General features: G+C 37.7%; 1 protein-coding gene across 6 annotated transcripts in view; it reads left to right on the top strand.

Annotated features, from left to right (window-relative positions):
• LOC135099938 (ATP-dependent RNA helicase TDRD9-like) overlaps window positions 1-21,180 on the top strand; it is a 94,193-nt gene that overhangs the window by 13,725 nt on the left and 59,288 nt on the right. For all 6 annotated transcript variants that reach the window (XR_010268456.1, XR_010268457.1, XM_064002664.1 and 3 more), the window contains 4 exons: window positions 388-609; window positions 7,439-7,642; window positions 14,073-14,243; window positions 16,291-16,439. Coding sequence is in view for 4 of the 6 variants with exons in the window: in XM_064002664.1 (XP_063858734.1) it covers window positions 388-609; window positions 7,439-7,642; window positions 14,073-14,243; window positions 16,291-16,439 (746 nt within the window). In the remaining 2 variants the exon portion in view is untranslated. The remainder of the gene's footprint in view (window positions 1-387; window positions 610-7,438; window positions 7,643-14,072; window positions 14,244-16,290; window positions 16,440-21,180) is intronic.

Here is a 21,180-nt window from a genome sequence, read left to right as displayed (position 1 = left end):
TGAGGACTTGTAGTACATATGGAGGAAAGATTATTGAAGGATGTGAAAGGGGTGAAAGGAGAGTGAAAGGATGAAAGCTTGTAAGGGCAGGAATAAATGAAGGCAACTTTATTGCAGTCATCTACTGGTGGGAATTCTTAGAAACAGATATAATGTATATTAGATGGAAAGATAGATTTGCTTCCTGTTAGAAATCCCAGTCCCACCATAACTGTAATTTTGGACTATATGATTATGAATAATAAAGTAATTTGTCTATCTATTGATTTATGTATGATGCTTTACTCTTTCCATAAGCATCCTCCACCATCACTCCCTGTTCAAACACCTCCTGCTGCTTCAAGCACTAAAGTTATTACTAGCACCTCTTCGTTTTTTTTCATGTAGATACTGGAGAAAATTACCAACTATCAAGTAGTTGTTATTGAGGGAGAAACTGGATGTGGCAAATCAACTCAGGTTCCCCAGTTTATACTTGACGAGGCTGCAGACAAACATCAGCACTGCAACATTGTGGTCACCCAACCTCGCAGGATTGCTGCAATCTCCTTGGCACGTAGAGTGTGCAAGGAAAGAGGCTGGCAGCTTGGAAAGCTTGTTGGTTACCAGGTATGATAACTATAATAAATGTTGTCCTTTACTTCTCAACCTATTTTGCTGTAAACACATGTACCTGTCTTTGGTGTTTGTTTTCTTCTTTCTTTTGCTTGTGTATTATATAAAATAATTCATTTGAAAAATGTATGTACTTAACACATCTTCAGAAATTGGTTGAACTTCCATAAAGGAATGAAGGCTGAGCTTTGTAAAGATTGTGCATTCCTTTCATAATAGTCACATTTCCTATATGTGCTGTTTGGACAAGAGGTGGGATATGGAATTTCTAGTTGAGATTTCTGATAAATTACAACACAAGCATGTTTGCTGTTAAGGAGGAGAGTGGAATGTCATTGAAGAAAAAGGCATATTGTGGAAGATTATGCTGAATGAGAAGGCAAAGAAATAAGATTTTTTAGACACTGAATAACATAGGTTGGGTCTATTTCATTTCAGAAATTAAATACAGATTATAGGATAGGTGCTCTTTAGTTTCTATACAAATTGTTTACTTCATGAAGAAAGCAGGTCTTCTTCAGATTGATATATATTTGATTGAGTTATGTTAGGATGAGTAGTTAAAAGATCAGAACATAATCACAGTTGATAGGCTTAACTTTTTCCCATGCTGGATATTGGTCAGGAATTGTACTTTTCACACAGCCAACTGGTAATCTGTTTTCTCTGTGCATGTTCCCTAAAGGATCCTGAAAGAGTAAGTGAGAGAGAGAGAGAGAGAGAGAGAGAGTCTGTAGGATTCATAAGTGTGTGAGTTGAAGTAGGCTAAGTTTGAGTGAGTGAGAGTGAGGATAAGTCTGAATTAATTGAATGGAAAGTAAACTTGAGTGAGTTGAGAGATTAATAGAAGAAGAATGACTGTGGATAGAAAGGAATAAGTGAGAACAAGTCCAAGTAAGAAGCATTGTGAAGGAGAAAACAAGCATGAGTTAGATTATGAAAATACAGTATATTTCGGCAGATATGACAACCATCAAATTTTGGCTTAAAGTTAATAGTTTTAGCTGATAACAGTGGTATAAGATGACACCCAAACTACCAAATCATCTGTGATGAAGTTTAAGTCAGTGAACACCAGATAACTGAGATGGTGATATACTAGTACAGTGGAACCTCGGTTCTAGAACTTAATTAATTCCTGAATACCATTCAAAATCCAAAAATGTTAAAAAACTGAAACTATTTTCCCCATAAGAATCAATGTAAAATGGATTAATTCATTCCCAGACATCAGTCTACCCTGTCCTAGTGGCTTATGACAGACCCCATAGCCAATATGGCTGCTTCATGATATCTCCAGCTCCCAAATTATTTATCTAGAAAGGATGTATTGAATGAACTTAGTGATACAGAACTCATCAGAGGATACTGTTTAGACTGTGCAGGTATTCTCTTTGTCACTGATCTAGTGAGGGAAGCCTTACAGAGGGACACAGAGAGAAGCAAACCACTTACTGCTAAAATGAAGATGATCATAACATTTAGACATCTTGCTGCTGCGAAAGGCTGCTGGAAAAATTCAGTTATGCAGTAGTGATGGTGTTGGAGGTCATCGAGAGAGCCACAGGTAGCTCTGGATTACTCCTGAGCACTGAAAACTGTTTATTTACATCAAGGCTTTCAGTGGGATCACATTTACCTTATTTCAAAGATTGAATTACTGTTTAACACTCTCCTCCAAATAAAACAAAGTAAATATTTATAGAAACTATAAATTAGTAATAAACAGTAGCTTTTTGTCTTCTAATATTTGAATTCAAGTAACTTTTTTTCTAGAACTGAATTATGGTATTGCAAGTGAAGCAATAATTTAGTTTGAAAACCAATTTGTTAAAAAAGGGAGGCATTTGGTAACTGAGATTCCACTGTACATTGAATAAATACCTTGAATGTATTACCAGAAATAAGGTACCATCATCTTCAAGCATGAAAACTAAACCTAAAATAAAATTTCCACCAGTTGCCTTTGTACATCTTCATGAAAAAGGATAGATGAATGAAGATGGTGTAGAATTACGAATGGACAATGTACTGTACGATCAGTTTTCCTAAACACAAATGAACCTTACCCTGCACTGCCTACATGTGTTGGACTGTCAGCCATAATCTTTTCCAGTATGTCATGTCTCTTTTGATTAGATACACCAACATTCATCAGGTTTTTACTTTCTCAGTATATGGACTTTGTCCCTATACAACATTGCAAGGTCAAGGGATCCATCTCTTTTCAATGGGAAAACATTTCAGCACATTTTCTCAAAATGGATTCCTATTTTACTATGTCTAACTTTTGCAAAAGCTGTAATATAAACTCAAAACAATTCAGATCCACATTACAATGGTATTTTGCATAAAATTTTTAGGTCATTGTATTTGTATCTGATGTATAGGACAACCCACTTTTTTGTACCCTTTTTAGGATGATTTAATCGGGATTTCATACACTGAAATATATGGTAAGTGAAAGATTAAGTGTGAGTGAGAGTTAGAGCAGTGATGGGAGCGAGTGCTCATTAGAGTGAGACTGAGTAAGAGAATGTAACTGTAAGTGTGAAAATTTGTGAAAGATGAAGTGTGAGAGTGAATGAGTAAGAATGATCCTGACAATTGCTAAATATAATGAAGCTGACTGAGAATGAGTGTGTAAGGATGTAGAGTGAATGCTATGGAATGAGTGTTGGGGAGAGTGCAAGGTATCACTCCCTTGTCCCTTTATCCTGGACAGATAAGGGGAGGGGAGGGGAGACAATGGTGGGAAGTCTGAGACAAGATGAAAAAGGAAGGGAAAAGAAAGGAACTGGGGGAAGAAGGTACATATTGTGGAGTGATGGGGGAAAGAGAGTACGGAGAATCCTCAGTTTATGGTGGCACTTTTCAGTGTTACACTTACACTAAAGTTACCAGCATGCACTCCAGTACACTCATCTCTTACTATTTACACTACACCACACACATACTACAGTAAAATCCCTCTCATCCGGCATTCGAGTATCCGGCAGCTTCAAGTATCCGGCACATTTTTCCCCGAGCCTTAAAATCAATAAAAAAATCAATGTGTACTCATAAAATCGATTAAAATTCCCGCGCGAGGCATACTTTGTCCCCTCGCCACCAGAGCGCAAAACTTCGCGCCACCCACGGCCCACTGCACTGTGTCTACTCAGTGAGCCAGTCTCGCGTGTGCACTGTTTATCGCCTGTCGCCTTCATCATGCCTAAAGTTGTAGAAAAGAGGAAGCGTGTTGTGCTTACACTTAAGCAGCTGATCAGATCAGCTGCTGATTAAGATCAGCTGATCTTTGTTATGGTAAGATGCGTGAGTGTAGGGTGGTGATTGTGGACATAATTTCACTTCTATTCAAGTATCCAGCAATATTCAAGTATCTGGCATGTTGGCGGTTTCATTGATGCCGGATAAAAGGGATTTTACTGTACAACAGACATAATCTTTTATTTTAATTTAGCAAAACAAAAAAATGCATCACATTTTGATAAAAAAAAATAATACAAAGAATTAGCCAATTCTCTCTCTCTCTCTCTCTCTCTCTCTCTCTCTCTCTCTCTCTCTCTCTCTCTCTCTCTCTCTCTCTCTCTCTCTCTCTCTCTCTCTCTCTCTCTATTACATACTGTAGGTTGGTTTTGACATGCCAAAATTCAGTTGAGTGGAACTGTGGTGTAATGTGAAGACTCATTATAGATGAGTCAAAGAAGTGGTGGAAGAATGAAAGAGAATGATGGGAGTATGGGGAGAAAGTAAAAAGAGCAGAATGTATGCGTAGAAAGGGTGAGGAGGGCGTGAAGAATGAGAGGGAGAGAGGAGGTAGTGGGGGATAAGAATTCCCTTCTCTCCTTTTCATTCTTCCTCCATCCCCTTCCCATTTCTGTTCCCTCCATCCATCCTGAACTTCCCTTCCCCAGATACATCTTTTACATTTACAGTCTGAAGTCAAAAATTTTTACTTTTTTATTTAATCTCTTTTTCTATTTATTTATTATTTTTCCTCTTCTCTTTTGTCTTTTCTCACTTTTTCTCACAGATTCAATGCTCTCTATATCACTGTAATATATGTAAAATTTATCTATCAGCAACTGCAGATATGGAGGTAAAAATAATCTGGATGTGTTGCAAGCTCATCTGCTTCAGCAAGTAAGAATACAGCAGGGTACGTGACAACGCATGGTTGTTATAATGTACAGGTCCAATAATGCAATGAAATTTTAATAAATACTTACACGGAATAATGAACCAAAACTGGCATAACGAACTCACCATTTGTGCAAGCACTGGAATTTTAATAAATATTTAATTGGAATAACAAACCCAAACTGGCATGATGAACTCACCACTCTGGTGAGCATTGAAATTTTAATAAAAATTAATCAGAAGAACAAATTAAAGCTTGCAAGACTCACCTGCTGTGCAAGCTGCTGCTCACCTATCCGCGGCCTGTTTCTTTCTTCCTTTTGTCCTTTCCTCTCCCTTCTTTGGTCTTGTCTCAAACCTCCCTCCCTGTCACTTCCCCTCCCCCTTATCTCTCTCTCTCTCTCTCTCTCTCTCTCTCTCTCTCTCTCTCTCTCTCTCTCTCTCTCTCTCTCTCTCTCTCTCTCTCTCTCTCTCTCTCTCTCTCTCTCTCTCTCTCTCTCTCATTTTATGTGATTTTTGCTTCATCCTTTCTCACTTTTTCTCACTTGTATACATAATTTCATTTTCATTTGGAAGGGTACTGTATATGAGGTGCCCAGAGTCAGGGTGACGTAAACGACCTTGTGGCCAAATTTATTATTTTTATTGCATTGCCATCTCCAACCTTCCTACTGTGACAGAAGAGAGCACAGATATCAGAATGGACCCTGCAATAGGGTCAAAAATCCATCCAAGTAAAATTATTCACAGAACCTTCTTGTTGTACTTGAATGATGGCTATCAGTTGCTGGGGCCAGAGAAGTAACTTCCTTGCTATAGCAGTGCAGGAAGAGCCAGCCAATGATGGCTCATGCTGCAACTCACGTGTCACGCTGGGATACTCTTGTGAGAAAGATCCTTCTTTCGAGGGGGACACTTCCCCACCAACACACTTCACGCTCTCCCTCCCTCCATCCTGCTTGCTGCCCTTAAATGACAGGTTGCTGTCTTGACTTTATTTTTACACAACACGTAAGCCTGTCATCATTATGGCAGACAACAGCATACTCCCTGAGGAGCCAGGACCCTCCAAAGGAAAAAAATGGAAGAAAAATATCACTAAAAAGATGAAGAAGCATGGGGGAATCCTATGTGAGCTTTAGATTCATCAAGGGATTTTATTATTTCTCTATACTCTAATATCCTTTATTCTGGTATATTTTCATGACATTTATTATTTCTTTTGTTTTAGTTTGTGCCAGAAGCATGGGTGAAGCCTATTTGAGCTTTAGAAGCCTCATGTGATTTTATTATTTCTTTATATTCTGATATCTTTATATCAGTATATTTTCATGATATTTGTTTGTTCTTTTGTTTTGGTTTGTGCTAGTTAAATTTTTTAAGCTTGTATCATTCTCTTTGTTTTTGTTCATCTTAGGAAGTACTTGTATGTTGCTTACGTTTTTGTTTCATAAAATTGATAAGTTCACTAAAAAAAAAGACTTTTTAATGGTTGTGATTCCCCTGTTAGTAGAAAATAAAATAACTTGATAGAATAAGGGAAATAACCAATGTGTGGGTGCTAGATACAATTTTACTGTAGCCATGTGATATCCATGACAAAATCGCATCAAAAGAAAAAGTCACCTATTTATTTTTAATTATATAATTTAATTGTAATTTCATAATGTAATTGAACTAAATGGTTGTAAAGGGCATAAATTACTGAACACTTTGATACCAATCATTACTCTATCTCAATCCATTGAAGAGATATTGCATTTTGTAACTTGCAAAACTTTGACCAATTTTCTGTTTTTCATTTTTATTAATGAAAAATGCAAAGAATAAAAAAAAAAAAAATGCAGTAAAATGCGTATAAACAATGCCAAGTGAGCTGTTGTAATCAACATATTTTTTTATTCAGTATTTTTTTGGTGGGGTAGGTCCTAAGTCATATACATGTGCTGAGTAGTATCCCACTGTATTGTTAGACCCATTGACATGCTACATCAGAACTTCATGAAATTTTGTACATTGGTCTAAAGTGTTTCACCTAAATTGTGCACCTATACTTTTGAGATTCAGGAAACCTTATTTAATGGCAGTGCTTATTCTCACCAAATACTATTACAACAGTTTAGTGAAGAAAGTGGTCCATAAATTATTTTTAACTGTGTAGTAACTTACTGTCAAACACCAGGAGTACATGAATGTGGGTTGGAGTTTTTAGTATATTAACACATAGGGCATTTTACCATCATTATTTATGTCATAAGCTTGTTAGTTTCTGCATTTTCCCTGTAATAACAATATTTTATAATGTATAGAAAAATACAATTGTATTCTTCGTGTTGTATTACATAACAGTGTAAGAAAATAAGGGAAGCTACAAGAAGCTGTCAGGCCTGCACATGGCAGTCTGTGTATGAAGCATACCAACTTGTTTCCACCTATCACTCCCATCCGTAAATTGTCTATTTTTTTAAAGCTTCCTGTTGACTTGGCACCAACAACATGATTATTGAGTATCTACTACTCTATGAGAACTGATACCTTCCTATATCTTTCTGAAATCTAACTTTATCAAGCATGAACCCACTAATTCTTTTCCATTGCTGATTACTTATCCTGGGAATTTCACTTACATTATCCTCGTCTTTTTAGTCATCCTCCTTTATATTGTATCTCTTTCATATAGGTTGGATTGGATACTTGTAAGGATGCAGACACCCGTCTTCTGTATGTGACTACTGAAACTTTGGTGCAGAAACTTATCCAACAGCGTAAACTTGATGTTTATACACACATCATACTTGATGAGGTACATGAAAGAGACCAGCATACTGATTTTGCCCTGCTGATCATCAAGAAGCTCATGCACACAGTTTCTCCATCTGTTAAGGTAATTTAATAAGTTTTTATTTATTCCTTTGATGTTTACATGCTCTCTCTCTCTCTCTCTCTCTCTCTCTCTCTCTCTCTCTCTCTCTCTCTCTCTCTCTCTCTCTCTCTCTCTCTCTCTCTCTCTCTCTCTCTCTCTCTCTCTCATTTATTTGTTTTTTATTATATATATATATATATATATATATATATATATATATATATATATATATATATATATATATATATATATATATATATATATATATATATATATAATAGAAGCAAAACTTAAATTTCGATGAGGGGCCTTCCTCAGTACATCTACAGTAATAATAACATTTTTGTGATATGGTGCTTGAAAAGAAGAAAAAAATATTTAATGTTGCTAAAATCTCTATATTACTTTTTCATAGAATTCTCATTCAAATATGTGAAATTTAACTTACACTAATCTTGTTCAGTTTAAGAGGAGTCTACTAAAAAAATGTGTTCAGTGTAAATAAAGAAAGATAAAGAAAGGAGAACAGGAGGGCTGAGAATCAGTATGAAGGGCTCTATAGATCAGGTTCTGTTCTGATTTTGTTATAACTCCAGTCTCAGCATTGCCCTTGAATGTTCAGTTTTACTTCAGTTCTGAGATGTGACAGAGTGAGGGCATGGCCTCTCTGCTCAGCAATGAGGATATAGCATGTGCTCTTGGAGCCATCTCTGTGGTATATATCGCTGCAGAACTAGAGAAATTGAAGTGATGAAGGAAAACGCAGGTTAAAGAGTGGCACCAAGTCATAGTACGTAGACTTGCCAAGTAGACATCATCAACTCAAGTTCCTGGCCATGGACTGCATTTTTTTTTCCCAAGAAACTCCTGGGGTTATTTATTTATTTATTTTTTTTTTTTATTGATTAATTGATTGATTTTTCTTATCAATACAGTCTCAAGTGGCTGTTGCACCCTTTTCTTGTAATGCCTCTAATAAGATGTCATATGCTGCATTGCTTTTTACTTTGTCACTATTTTCTTTACTTTTCACCTTTCATAGGCAAGGCTGTTCTTTAAAAAGTTCAATGAAATCAGCCCAGAGCTCTTTATCAGCAGATGTTACTGTCATCTTCATGCTATGAATGTTGCTTCAGAACTGAAGTAAATTGTATGACAATGCCATAGATGCCCAGACTTCTGACCGCTTGAACTGAAACAGAAGCCAGGAATCTGGTGGTGGCAGGTTTTGATCAGGCTACTGACTTCGCCCACTTTTTCTCATACAATCACTCCATACACAGTGAGATTTGCTTTCGATTCCAGCTGCTGGATCTGGCGATTGTAACATCTGTGGGGCCCTTAAAGCAGCAGATGTTACATGCAGAAGTGGTATTGTAGTAAATTTTGATACCTGCATTTTATCTTGATCATTAAAGATGACTCCTAGCTCTGAGAAATTTATGAGACTGAAACATTCTCATATAACCCAGGATGGATGATATTTTCACACAACACACACACACACACACACACACACACACACACACACACACACACACACACACACACACACACACACACACTCTTGGACCATCTAAAGGTGGTGTCACACTAGCACTTTTTCTGTCGATTAATGCGATTTCCGTCGATTTTTCATCGTTCCGCATTAACTTATTGCATGAATTTGTCAGATGATCAGGATCATTTCCGCCTGCAAATTTTCCCCTTTGTTTACATTTCCAAGACCAAAACTGAGACTTTCCGCGTGGCTTCAACCTGTCTCATAGAGCGTTATTACCACCTCTACGCTTCATCATGGAAGGAAAACCACATACAAGCTGGACACGACTTTCAGAGGAGTTTCTTGTGGAAAGCATAAGGAGCCATAAGTGCCTCTGGTACCACAAGGATGAATCTTATATGAAGAAAGGCCTGAAAAGAGCGGCTTACAACACAGTCACCTGTGCCCTCCAATACTGTGTCTCACAATACACAGTATTAGTTTCAGAGCAGCGTATCTTTGCCACAGCGTGGACTCTATGTTTCTTTACACTCCTTGGTCTGTGCCGCTGGAAAGTTTCAGACGAAACACTGTTTGTGTGTGACAAGCCACAGCCAAGATATCGATGATTTTCAGAAAAATGACGGAAAAAGTTGATGGAAAAAGTGCTAGTGTGATACCGCCTTTAACGAACAGACATACAACGAGAGTTCCTGGATGACAGGGATACTACCTAGTTGTTGTGGTGGTTAAAAGTTTTATGACTCATTGCTGTCTCAAGTTATATTTTATAAGAAATTTGAAAGGAAAGGAAATAATTCAAAAGAGGTGGGAAGCTATACTTTTGGCGTCTGTAACAAGAGCCGAAAGATTTGTTTACGTCGGATAGCTGATCATGGCGGCCAGTAGGACACCCACAGGAAGAGGAGTCCTGGATTTTAGTGGTTTTGCAGAGGATGATGGCCAGTTGCAGGAGAAACTGAATGCAAGGAAATTAACCATGCTGTAGGTGAAGGTTGAAGAGATATGGGAGAAGGTAAGAGACCTAGAAATAAGAAATGGGAGGTTGGAACAAGAAAACATGTCACTAAGAAAGGAATTAGAAAATGAAGAGAAACTGCTGCAGAAAGAGATACATGATAAGGAAAACCAAATTAGAATGCTGGAAATGAAAATGGGAATGATGGATAAAACGATGAAGACTAGAGAAATACAAATGAATATGCTGGAGGAAAGGATGAAAAAGATTGAAGTCCAAGACAAAAACAGGGATAAGCCAAGAACAAGTTAAGGAAATGGCAGAAAGATCTGTAAATAAATGTGAGGAGTTGGAGAAAAAGTGAGTTATACAGAAGTAGTGAAGGACCAGAGGAGTAAAGAAGGCTTGACTAAAGAGGTTATAAAGGTAATAAAGGCAAAGGAAAACCTGGTAAGAGACACTGTAGATAAAAAGAAGAGCATAATGATCTTTGGACTGGAAGAAAGTGAGATAAAAAATTGGTATAAAAGATAAGCAGAACAAAGAAAAACAGCTCGATTAGTACTGAGTGTGATAAACGAAGGGGATACAAAGCTGGAAGATGAAACAGAAGAGGTGTACAGGATTGGTAAATACGATCAAGGAAAAAGTAGACCATTGAAAGTCAAACTTAAATCCCAAACAGCAGCTGAAGAAACATTGGCAAATGCGTGGAAGCTAGCCAAAAGTAACGAGTTTAAAAAAGTCTAGATTAGAAGAGAAATGAATGAGGAGGAAAGGAAGAAACTTAATGAATTGAGAAGTGAAGCAAAAGAAAGGAACGAATAGAGAACACAAGAGGAAAAGGAACTTTTTTTTATGGAGAGTAATGGACCTAAGGTTGAGGAAGTGGTACATGCAAAGAGTAGGTAAAGGGTGCAGAGGCACAGCTGTAAGAGAGTGAGGGACATGGACAGTGGCATACACCAATGTGGATGGTTTAGTCTCAGTGATGGATGAAGTGAATGGATTTATAAAAGCAAATGAACCAGACATCATGGCAATGATACAAACTAAACTAAGAGATTCAGAAACACCAAATTTAGGAGGGGGAAAGTACAATATGTGGATAAGAAACAGATGTGGAAAAGGAGGAGGTGGAATGATGATGCTTGTTAATAAGGGTATCAGGGTGGAGAGTGTGGAAAAGGCAGAAGGCTTGGTGGAAGGCCTAAACTTGCAACTAATAAATGGAAGAAGAGGATTATGATATGTCACAGTGGTGTATGTCCCACCAAAGACAAAGACCAGGAATAGACAAGAGCATGAACAGTTGCTGAGTGAGACAAAAGAATGGCTTGTAAAGAAAATTAAAGAAAACAACAAAATTGTTATAATGGTAGATTTTAATTGTAAATAGATAAATTGGGAGGAGTGGAACACAAGAGGAGGAGAAGACTCATGGGGGGATAAGGTTCTGAAACTGGCAATGAACAATATTATGACACAGTGGGTTGAGGAAAACACTAGATACAATAGAGGAGAGGAGCCATCAAGACTTGATTTGGTATTATCAAAAGAAACAGATATTATAGAAGACATGAACTATAATTGTCCATCAGGAAAAAGCAACCATGTCATGATAAGGTTTTGTATTAAATAAAAAAGAGAGGAAAGTAGATGTGAAGATTATAAAAGTGAAAGATTTAATTATGGTAAGTCAAATTTTGAACAAATGAGGAGATACTTTGGTGAAGCGGACTGGAGTACATTTATCACAGCAAGTAATGTGCAAAAGAAGTGGGAAGCTTTCATCAGTATTTTATGAAGAGGGAGTGAAAAGATATGTACCAAAAGTAGAGACAAAGAGAAGATATAACAATGACTGGTATACTAGAAGATGTGAAATAGCTAGGGAGGAGAGGGAAACGGCATGGAATAGATGGCGGAGGAAAAATACGCAGGAGCTATGGCAAAACTACACAACTACAAGAAATGAATATGTAAGGGTTTTTAGAGAAAAAAGAGAAAATTGTGAGGAAGATGTTATGGACAAATGCAAAGAGGAACCAAAACTATTCTTCAGATATGTGAACAGCAAAATGAAAAATAGAGAAGGAATAAGCAGATTGAAGGTGAATGGTCAAATGTGTGAGGATCCAGCTGAATTGGCAGAGATAGTGAACAGGAGTTTTCAATCAGTATTCACAAAAGAGAAAACATTTGTGTGGCAGAGTGAGATGAGTGAAGAAATGGGTCTGGGGGAAATCCAAGTGATTGAAGAGGATGTCCAGAAACAGATGGAGGGACTAGACATTAGGAAGGCCCCAGGACCTGATGGAGTGTCAGGATGGATACTAAAAGAGTGCAATCAGCAGTTGACATGGGTAATACATAATATTATTGAAAGCAGAGTCCCAATTGAATGGAAGAGAGCCAACATACTGCCAATATACAAAGGTGGTAGTAAAGAGGAGCCCTTAAACTATAGGCCTGTGTCTCTAACAAGTGTGGTGTTAAAATGTGTAAGGATTGGTGAAGGATAAATGGATGCAGTACCTAGAAGGAAATGAAGTGATAATAAAGCAACAATTTGGATTTAGGAGAGGGAGATCATGTGTTACAAACTTACTGAGTTTTTATTCTAGAGTGGTGGATATAATACAAGAAAGAGATGGATGGGCTGATTGTGTTTATTTAGACCTGAAGCTTTGATAAAGTGCCACACAGGAAATTGTTGTGGAAGTTGAAGCATAATGGTGGGCTAAGGGAGGGCCTGCTGAGATGGATGGAAAATTTCTTGACAAACAGGGAAATGAGAACAGTGGTAAAAGATAAAAAATCACCATGGAGGGAAGTCATAAGTGGAGTACCCCAAGGCTCAGTACTTGCACCAATCATGTTTGCAGTCTATATAAATGATATGACAGAGTGTGAACAGCTACATGAGCCTTTTTGTGGATGATGCAAAGTTGCTGAAGAAAGTTGAGAGTGCAGAGGACTGTGGAACGTTACAAGAAGACCTGAACAAGATATCAGAGTGGAGTTATATATGGGAAATGGAATCTGATTTAAAGAAGTGTAAGGTAATAGAATATGGAAAAAGTACAAGAAGAGTAAAAGGAAATTATGTGTTGAATGTGTAAGGTTGAGTGGAGCAGAAGAGGAAAAGGATCTCGGTGTTACAGTGACTGGGAACCTGCCCCCGGAGAGACACATTAGCAAAATTACAGGAGAAACCTATAACTTGTTGAGAAGAATAAGGCAGGCCTTTGCATATATGGATGAAGAGATGGTCAGGAAGATGATCGTGTCACTGATAAGACTAGAATATGCAGCAGTAGTGTGGTCGCCATACAAGAAAAAGGATATGAGGAAGTTGGAGAGAGTTCAGAGAGCAGCTACGAAGATGGTACCAAGTATCAGGGACTTGTCATATGAAGAGAGACTGGAAAGGCTACATCTACCAACATTGGAAAAGAGGAGAGAAAGGAGAGACTTGATTGTGATATATAAAGCATATGAGGGAGTAGAGGAGGTGGACCGGAGCGACTTAATGGTCTGGGATACATGGGACACTAGGGGACATGGGAAGAGGCTGAAGAGGAGTGCTTGTAGAAGAGACGTCAAAAAGTATAGTTTCCCATATAGAAGTATTGAAGTATTGATGTATGGAACAGTCTGGATGAGAAGATAGTAAATGCAGAAAGTATACATGGATTCAAGGCTAAGTTGGATATTAAAAGATATGGAAATGGGACAGCATGAGCATAGCTCTTTTCCCATAAAGCACAACTAGGTAAATACACACACACACACACACACACACACACACACACACACACACACACACACACACACACACACACACACACACACACACACACCACACATACACACACACATGCACGCACACACGCATGCACTCACAAAAAAAATATATATATATAAATGAATAAATAAAATTGAATAAATAAAATTGATAAATAAATAAAAAAATCTTTTTGCAGATCATACTGATGTCAGCCACAATCAACACCTCCAAGTTTGCTCAGTATTTTGCCACTCCAGTTCTGGGCACCCTTCTTCCTGCACCTGTTGTGTCTGCAGGAGATGAAACTGTGTATGCTGTGCAGACATACTATTTGGACTCACTTTTTAATGTGTGCCAGAAAAAGCATGTAAGTATTGTACATTGTATTTTAAGTTAAGAATTGAAGATCAAGACTTATCTTCATGGTTCATTACATATTCACTTCCCAGGGATTAAGGAAACTTGCATTACTGATTAATATTCTGTTGAGAACATAAAACAGTAAATTACCATTGTAATTTTGCCTCTGAAGATCTGTGTATGTGGTGTGGAAAGTTGAGGTGAAATTATTTATTCCAAGTAAAGGTGAAAGAATTACATGTTTAGTGGTTTAGTGGATCAAGCATACCGCTCTGAGGGGCTTTTGGCTCATAGAAAGGATGCCAGAAAGTGAGATGATTAAGTTGTATGAATATGGAAGATGTGATGGATGCAGGGGATGAGTATTTGAGTATTTATGAATATGATAGATGTAATGGGTGGAAGAGGATGACCTGCATTGAAATGGGAGGACAGTGTTTTAGAGATAGGGGTGAGAGGAGAATATGAGGACTAGAGCATGCAAAAAGAGGATACAAGAAAGAATTTAGCTTTATAGGTAAGAGATAGCAATGGTGGTATGTAGAAAAAATAGAGCTAAGGTGAAGATTATTGAAAGGAAGTATTGAAAGGAGGTAATAGTTATGCAAAATGAGATTTCTCTTATTTAACCATGTTTGTATTTCTTTAGCCCTTTCCTTCCGGCGCTTAAATTATTTTCCCGTTTTGTATGACGGCTAAAAATGGTAAACCTAGAAATTGTCAGAAAATTGTTCGAATACTAATAATTATTTTCTCTTTGTTATTCTGAATACAATGATATACTTTGTAGCTCGATGTGACCTCTCAAAGTTGAGTTTATGCCTTATAAAGGATTCCTCCTCCTCCCGCTGTGTGATCCGTCATCCAGAAACAGCCCGGAGCGATGACGCCGCGCGTGCACACACACACACCACGCACGCACGCACGCACGCACGCACGCACGCACGCACGCACGCACACACACACACACACACACACACACTCTCTCTCTCTCTCTCTCTCTCTCTCTCTCTCTCTCTCTCTCTCTCTCTCTCTCTCTCTCTCTCTCTCTCTCTCTCTCTCTCTCTCTCTCTCTCTCTCTCTCTCATCTTGGAGGGGAAATTGTACACTTCCAATGAGAGAGAGAGAGAGAGAGATTTCATCCCTTTTCATATCAAGTTTCAGGCAAATAACATTATCTCTCTCTCTCTCTCTCTCTCTCTCTCTCTCTCTCTCTCTCTCTCTCTCTCTCTCTCTCTCTCTCTCTCTCTCTCCTCTCTCTCTCTCTCTCTCTCTCTCTCTCTCTCTCTGACAAGTTACCTTCTACCATTTTATTATAAAATCAAAGATAATGAAAAAATTAACATGAAAGAATGATAGGTATCATCTCTGTTCTGATAAAACAGGTGGATCCTGTAAATCATTTTCCGAGTCCTCACTAATGTCTTCGCTTTCTTCAGCTTCCTCTTCTAAATATTCACTGTCACTGTCTTCAAACTCGGAAGCACTGCTAAATACATATGTTGTGTCCTGCTCCATGGTGAGTTATGATCTGAGATCCTTGGCTCTTATCAGGATGTCTCTTCACACTTATCATGGTGCTTTCCACCCGGCGAGTGCTTTCCACCCGGCGGGTCGCTGGGGTTGCCAAGTGTCGCCCGGAGAAAGGGAAAATAGCTTAGTTACCGCTAAATTTTCAGAGCTAGTGACAACACTACATGTGGAAACATGCCAGACACTTCCACTCACACCATCTGACTCGAGAAACCGCGCTTGGACCTCAAAATTGAGGCGCGAAAATTCTTGATTACCGGTATGATTGCCGTCGCTACGGACGCATTTTTGCAATCGTATGTATACGATTGCCGGAAGGAAAGGGTTAAGGTAGCTGCTAACTCATCCTAGTCTTAATTTTTCTCTGTATAATAACTTCTTAGGTTATTGACTTATCCTTGGACTTTCCCTTTGTATTCTCATTGACTTGATAGTGAGCAGAGTTTATCTAATTTTACTTTATTATATTTATTTATATTTTTTTTAGCTTTAATTTAATTGCACACCAATATGTGTTTCAGGATGTGTTGCCTCATCTTCCCACAATTGATCCTGATGATCCAGGTGTATCAGAAGAAATGTTTAAGCTTGCAGTTGAGATGGTGAAGTGTTTTGATGATCTAGAGAGACAGGAACATGAACTCAGCTCTAAAGAATTCTTCAAAAATAGGTATGCTTACTTGACTGATATTTACAAGTGATTTATGTTTCATTTATGAGTCATGCTCTTTGAGAGTCTCTTAAACAGACTTTTTAAATAAGATAAGTTTTCTTTTTCTTTTTTTATCTTGATTTTTCATATTTTTTTTTTATTTTCTAAGATTTTAGGTAAGACTTGGGAGATTTTTCTCCGAAAATATAAATTCTGCACTCATAAATCAGGACAGGATAGCATTTTATTCATGATAAAAAATGTGGAAAATTGAATATTTTTAAATCAAACATTTGTAAAACAAGGTGTGCCCATACTCTGTGCAAATTTTATCATGAATACTTATACACTCTTCAATGATTTATTAATTATATTTTATACACTATTTTTGTCATTAAAGATATAAGGTAGTGTGAGGAGGTTAATACACAAGTGCCATTTTCTGATTCAAGAAAATGAGTTAAAGGTTTTTGGACAGACAGATGTAAGACAAAAAATATTCCTGATACTTGAGTGCACTTAGTTTAAGTTGAGAGAACTCAAGTTTGCTTAGTTGTAGATGGCTTAACTGTATTCTGCCAGTGATTCAACCCTCTTTGAGTGTCAGCCACTTTTGGCCTGAACACACCTCACCCCCAATGCCTGCCATTTTTTTTTTTTTTTTTTTTTTTTTTTTTTTTTTTTTTTTGCAAGGTGCCCAAACCACATTTGCAAGGTGCCCAAACCAGCATTCTGGACTTATTTCAGGTATCAGCATATGAAAATAGCTAGTATACACTACATCACAGAAGAGAATGTAATTGTGGGTTGTTTTGTACATACATGTTTACGTAAAAATAATTCTAAGGCATATATTTTTCTAAAATATGTATGCTTGAAAATATTTTCTAATAATAATGTTATGCACTTATAATAGGTAATAGAAAATACACTTACACTAACTTACTCAGAGTTTTCTTTTCATTCATTTACAAGTATACCAGTGTGTGTTAATCCATAAAACATGGTTCCACACACAGACCCACACCACATTGTAGACATTGATACCTGGTGTGTTTTCACCTATGATCCTGTTGTGTCATGTTGGCACACATAATACCTGTACTGTGCGTTCTTCTTGCCTTTGGTTGCTGGCACAAAAGTGGCAAAGTGGCCAGGGATGATGCAGGCTGAAAGTGGTGTGCTTCTAATACAGGTTGGTCCAGCTGGACAAAGCCTGTGTTAAGTTGTATTGTACAGGGAATGAACGGGTCAGGCTTGACTACTTTTACATTTTTTACATATATGTAAAGATGACTTCCTACTTGATGAAGCTGCCTTTCTACCCCTATTTTTAGCAAAAGCCACATGTCAACTCAAAGGATTTTAATAGTAAATACCATAGGCCAGAAGTTGTGACGTGTCAGTTAAGCCACACCTCCTTTGTCAATTGCATGTTGTCAGTTGCACTCCATGCCTGCCTCCCCATCCCTGCTCCCTCCTTGTTTCTACATTTCTCATACCCCCTCCTTATCTCCTCCATCTAAGCACCTGTTTCTCTCTCTCTCTCTCTCTCTCTCTCTCTCTCTCTCTCTCTCTCTCTCTCTCTCTCTCTCTCTCTCTCTCTCTCTCTCTCTCTCTCTCTCTCTCTCTCTCTCTCTCTCTCTCTCTCTCTCTCTCTCTCTCTCTCTCTCTCTCTATATATATATATATATATATATAGAGAGAGAGAGAGAGAGAGAGAGAGAGAGAGAGAGAGAGAGAGAGAGAGAGAGAGAGAGAGAGAGAGAGAGATTGAATGTATCATAACTTTGACATTACTTTATGACGGTTCCCAAATGCCAAATCCAAAAGTCCTTCATCAGGAGGCACCGTCTCAGCCCTGACAGACTAGGGAAAAGCTAGACGAAAACAAAAAAAAAAAAAAAAATGTTCCAGATACCTCATATTAGTACCACTGTATATCCATTAGGTTGCAATCTAAATAATACTAGAGGAAATTCTTTTTGTTTTATCCTCTAGAATGGATTAATTAATTTACCATTGATTTCAAGGGGAAATGAACATCTGACTTGGGCCCAAATCTGGTTGTGCCCTGGGTCATTGAACAGGTTTACGGATGTAACCTGAGGTATATATATATATATATATATATATATATATATATATATATATATATATATATATATATATATATATATGTATATATATATATATATATATATATATATATATATATATATATATATATATATATATATATATATATATATATATATGTAAATCCACACTTACGCACTTTCTATTATTGCATTTTTACTTTAACGCCACTTAGATTTATTTTCAACTGCATTTTTAATTTCACTTTAACATCTTTTGTGCCAACGGCATTTTCAAAAAGCACGCCAGATCAGATGGTGGGCCACTTGGCTGCGTGCATGCATGCATCCCAGTATTGTAACCGCTCCCACCACTAGTTCAGTGTTTACACCTGCCTCTTAGTGGCTATCTCACACGCTGCTGTATAACTACGAGCTATTATGGCACCCAAACACCTTTTATCTTCACCTGGGACCAGCACCATCATCATTCCCATCATTCAAGAGAAGGTCAAGAGTCTGATGCACAATATTGGGACTGAGTAGGAAACTAAAAACTTTCAAGCAAGTTGTGGGTCATTTCACAAGTTCAAGAAACACCAAGGATTCCACAACATCAAGATGACAGGAGAATCAGCATCTGCAGACACCAAGGCAGCAAAAACATACCCAGAGATCCTGAAAAAATCCTGGAGGAAGGAGAATATTCATCTAAGCTAGTTTTTAATCTTGACAAAACAGGTCTTACTGGAAAAAGATGCTAAACCAAAGGTACATCATGGAGGAGGAGAGAACAGTGCCTGGATTTAAGGCATCGAAGGATTGACTGACACTGCTGCTTGGATCCAGTGCTGAGGGAAACTGCAAATTAAAACCTGCCATGATCTACCTTTCAGAAAACCATAGAGCCCTTAAGGTAAGATTGGTCAAATTTATTATATGTTTAGTGTATTTATTGTGTTTATGATTTTTGATAGGGAAGTTGATGTTTATGTATTTCGTCAGGGTCCATTACTTAGATTTATTAAAGTAATTAAAGTTCAACAAAATAGCAGTGATAAGAAAGCGTATGTAAAGTTTGTCTGTAGGTCAGTGTTGCAGCAACAAGCTTTACCCAAGTTATCCATACAAGCCGTTTTCTCTTACGCAGTGAAAGTGAAAATGGCCCACTGCCCCCCTTGTCCTAATGCTTTTTCATTAATTTCTTGTTGCAGGGGTGTGACTGAGCCTTCTTTCCTGTCCACTGGTATGCCAACAAGGAGTGCATGACCAGGTCGTTATTCAGTGATTATTTCAAGAATAAGTTGCATACAGAATTGAAGGCATACTGCAACAAGGAAGACCTCCCTTTCAAGATTTTGCTACTTATGGACAATGCACCCAGCCACCTACCATTCCTCCAGAACCTAAGCAGCAATATCAAACTGGCCTTTCTCCCACCAAACACCACTAGTCTGCTGCAGCCTTGTGACCAAGGCCTCATACAGACCTTCAAGTCCTATCACTCAGTAATGGCTACAACAGTGAAGGTCACCAATGAGAAAAACATTTCTTTGCGTGAATATTGGAAAACTTTCACAATCAAAGATGCCATTTCATTTGTAAAGAAATCATGGGGGAAAGTGCCCACCAAATGCTTCAATGGCGTGTGGAAAAAACTGTGCCCACAGTTCATCCACTTATTCAATGGCTTCATGGTGGATGATGTTATCCTAAAGGCTAACAAACAGACCATGGGCTATGCAAAGGACTTGGGTTTGTAAGAAGTGGAAAATAACAACATTGAGCAGTTACTGCATTCACATAGGCAGGAACTAATGAAGACCTAATAGAAGTGGAAGCAAAAAAACAGCAAGAGCAAGAACTAGCAGCAGCAGCAGCAGAAGGCAAGGCTCAACATTCTGAACAAGATCGGGTGCTGACAAAGAATAACTTGCGCAGTGCATTGGCCAAAATAAAAGATGGTCTGACAGAGTTGGAAGAAAACGACCCCAATCTTGATCAGTTTGTTATGGGCATGATCTTCTGTTACTCTGAAATAATAAGAGATCTGGTAAAGCAGCAGATTCAGCCCACGTTGTTTAGTTATTTTAAAACTGTAAAGCAACAAGAAAAGTGGGTGAATCAGAAGTGGAAAGTGTGGAAGGACATGATTTGTCAAGAGAGAAAGTGGAAAAAAGTGGAAATTTGAAAGGAAGCAACTTTAATGACTCAGAAGTTGATGACCCTGAGGAAGTGGATGGCTCTGAGGAGGTGAAAGAAGAGGATTAATGATGTGTGTGCATGGAGGAGAGGGGGGACAGCAGTAGAGGTGGAAAAAGATTAGTGAGGTGCACTGCGCATGTGTGTGTGCGTGTTGCTGGAGGACACGAGTAATTATGGAGTTATTATAATTAAGGTTATGACAATTCAACATTATGTAGTATATTTACTAATAAATAAGGAATTTTTGTGATGTATTAAGTAGTGTTTCATGGTCAAATCCTTGTACCCCAACCACATTCATTAATTCTTAGGGTATAATTTCTTTCTAATAACGCGATTTCTAATTATGCGGTGTCTTAATGAACCTATGTATCACTTAAATAGGGATTTACACACACACACACACACATATATATATATATATATATATATATATATATATATATATATATATATATATATATATATATATATAT

The sequence above is a fragment of the Scylla paramamosain genome, chromosome 4 (genome assembly GCF_035594125.1).
Source record: "Scylla paramamosain isolate STU-SP2022 chromosome 4, ASM3559412v1, whole genome shotgun sequence".
Classification (NCBI taxonomy): domain Eukaryota; kingdom Metazoa; phylum Arthropoda; class Malacostraca; order Decapoda; family Portunidae; genus Scylla; species Scylla paramamosain.
Note: the sequence above shows the minus strand (reverse complement) of the source record. Positions and strands in the feature narration are given on the sequence as shown.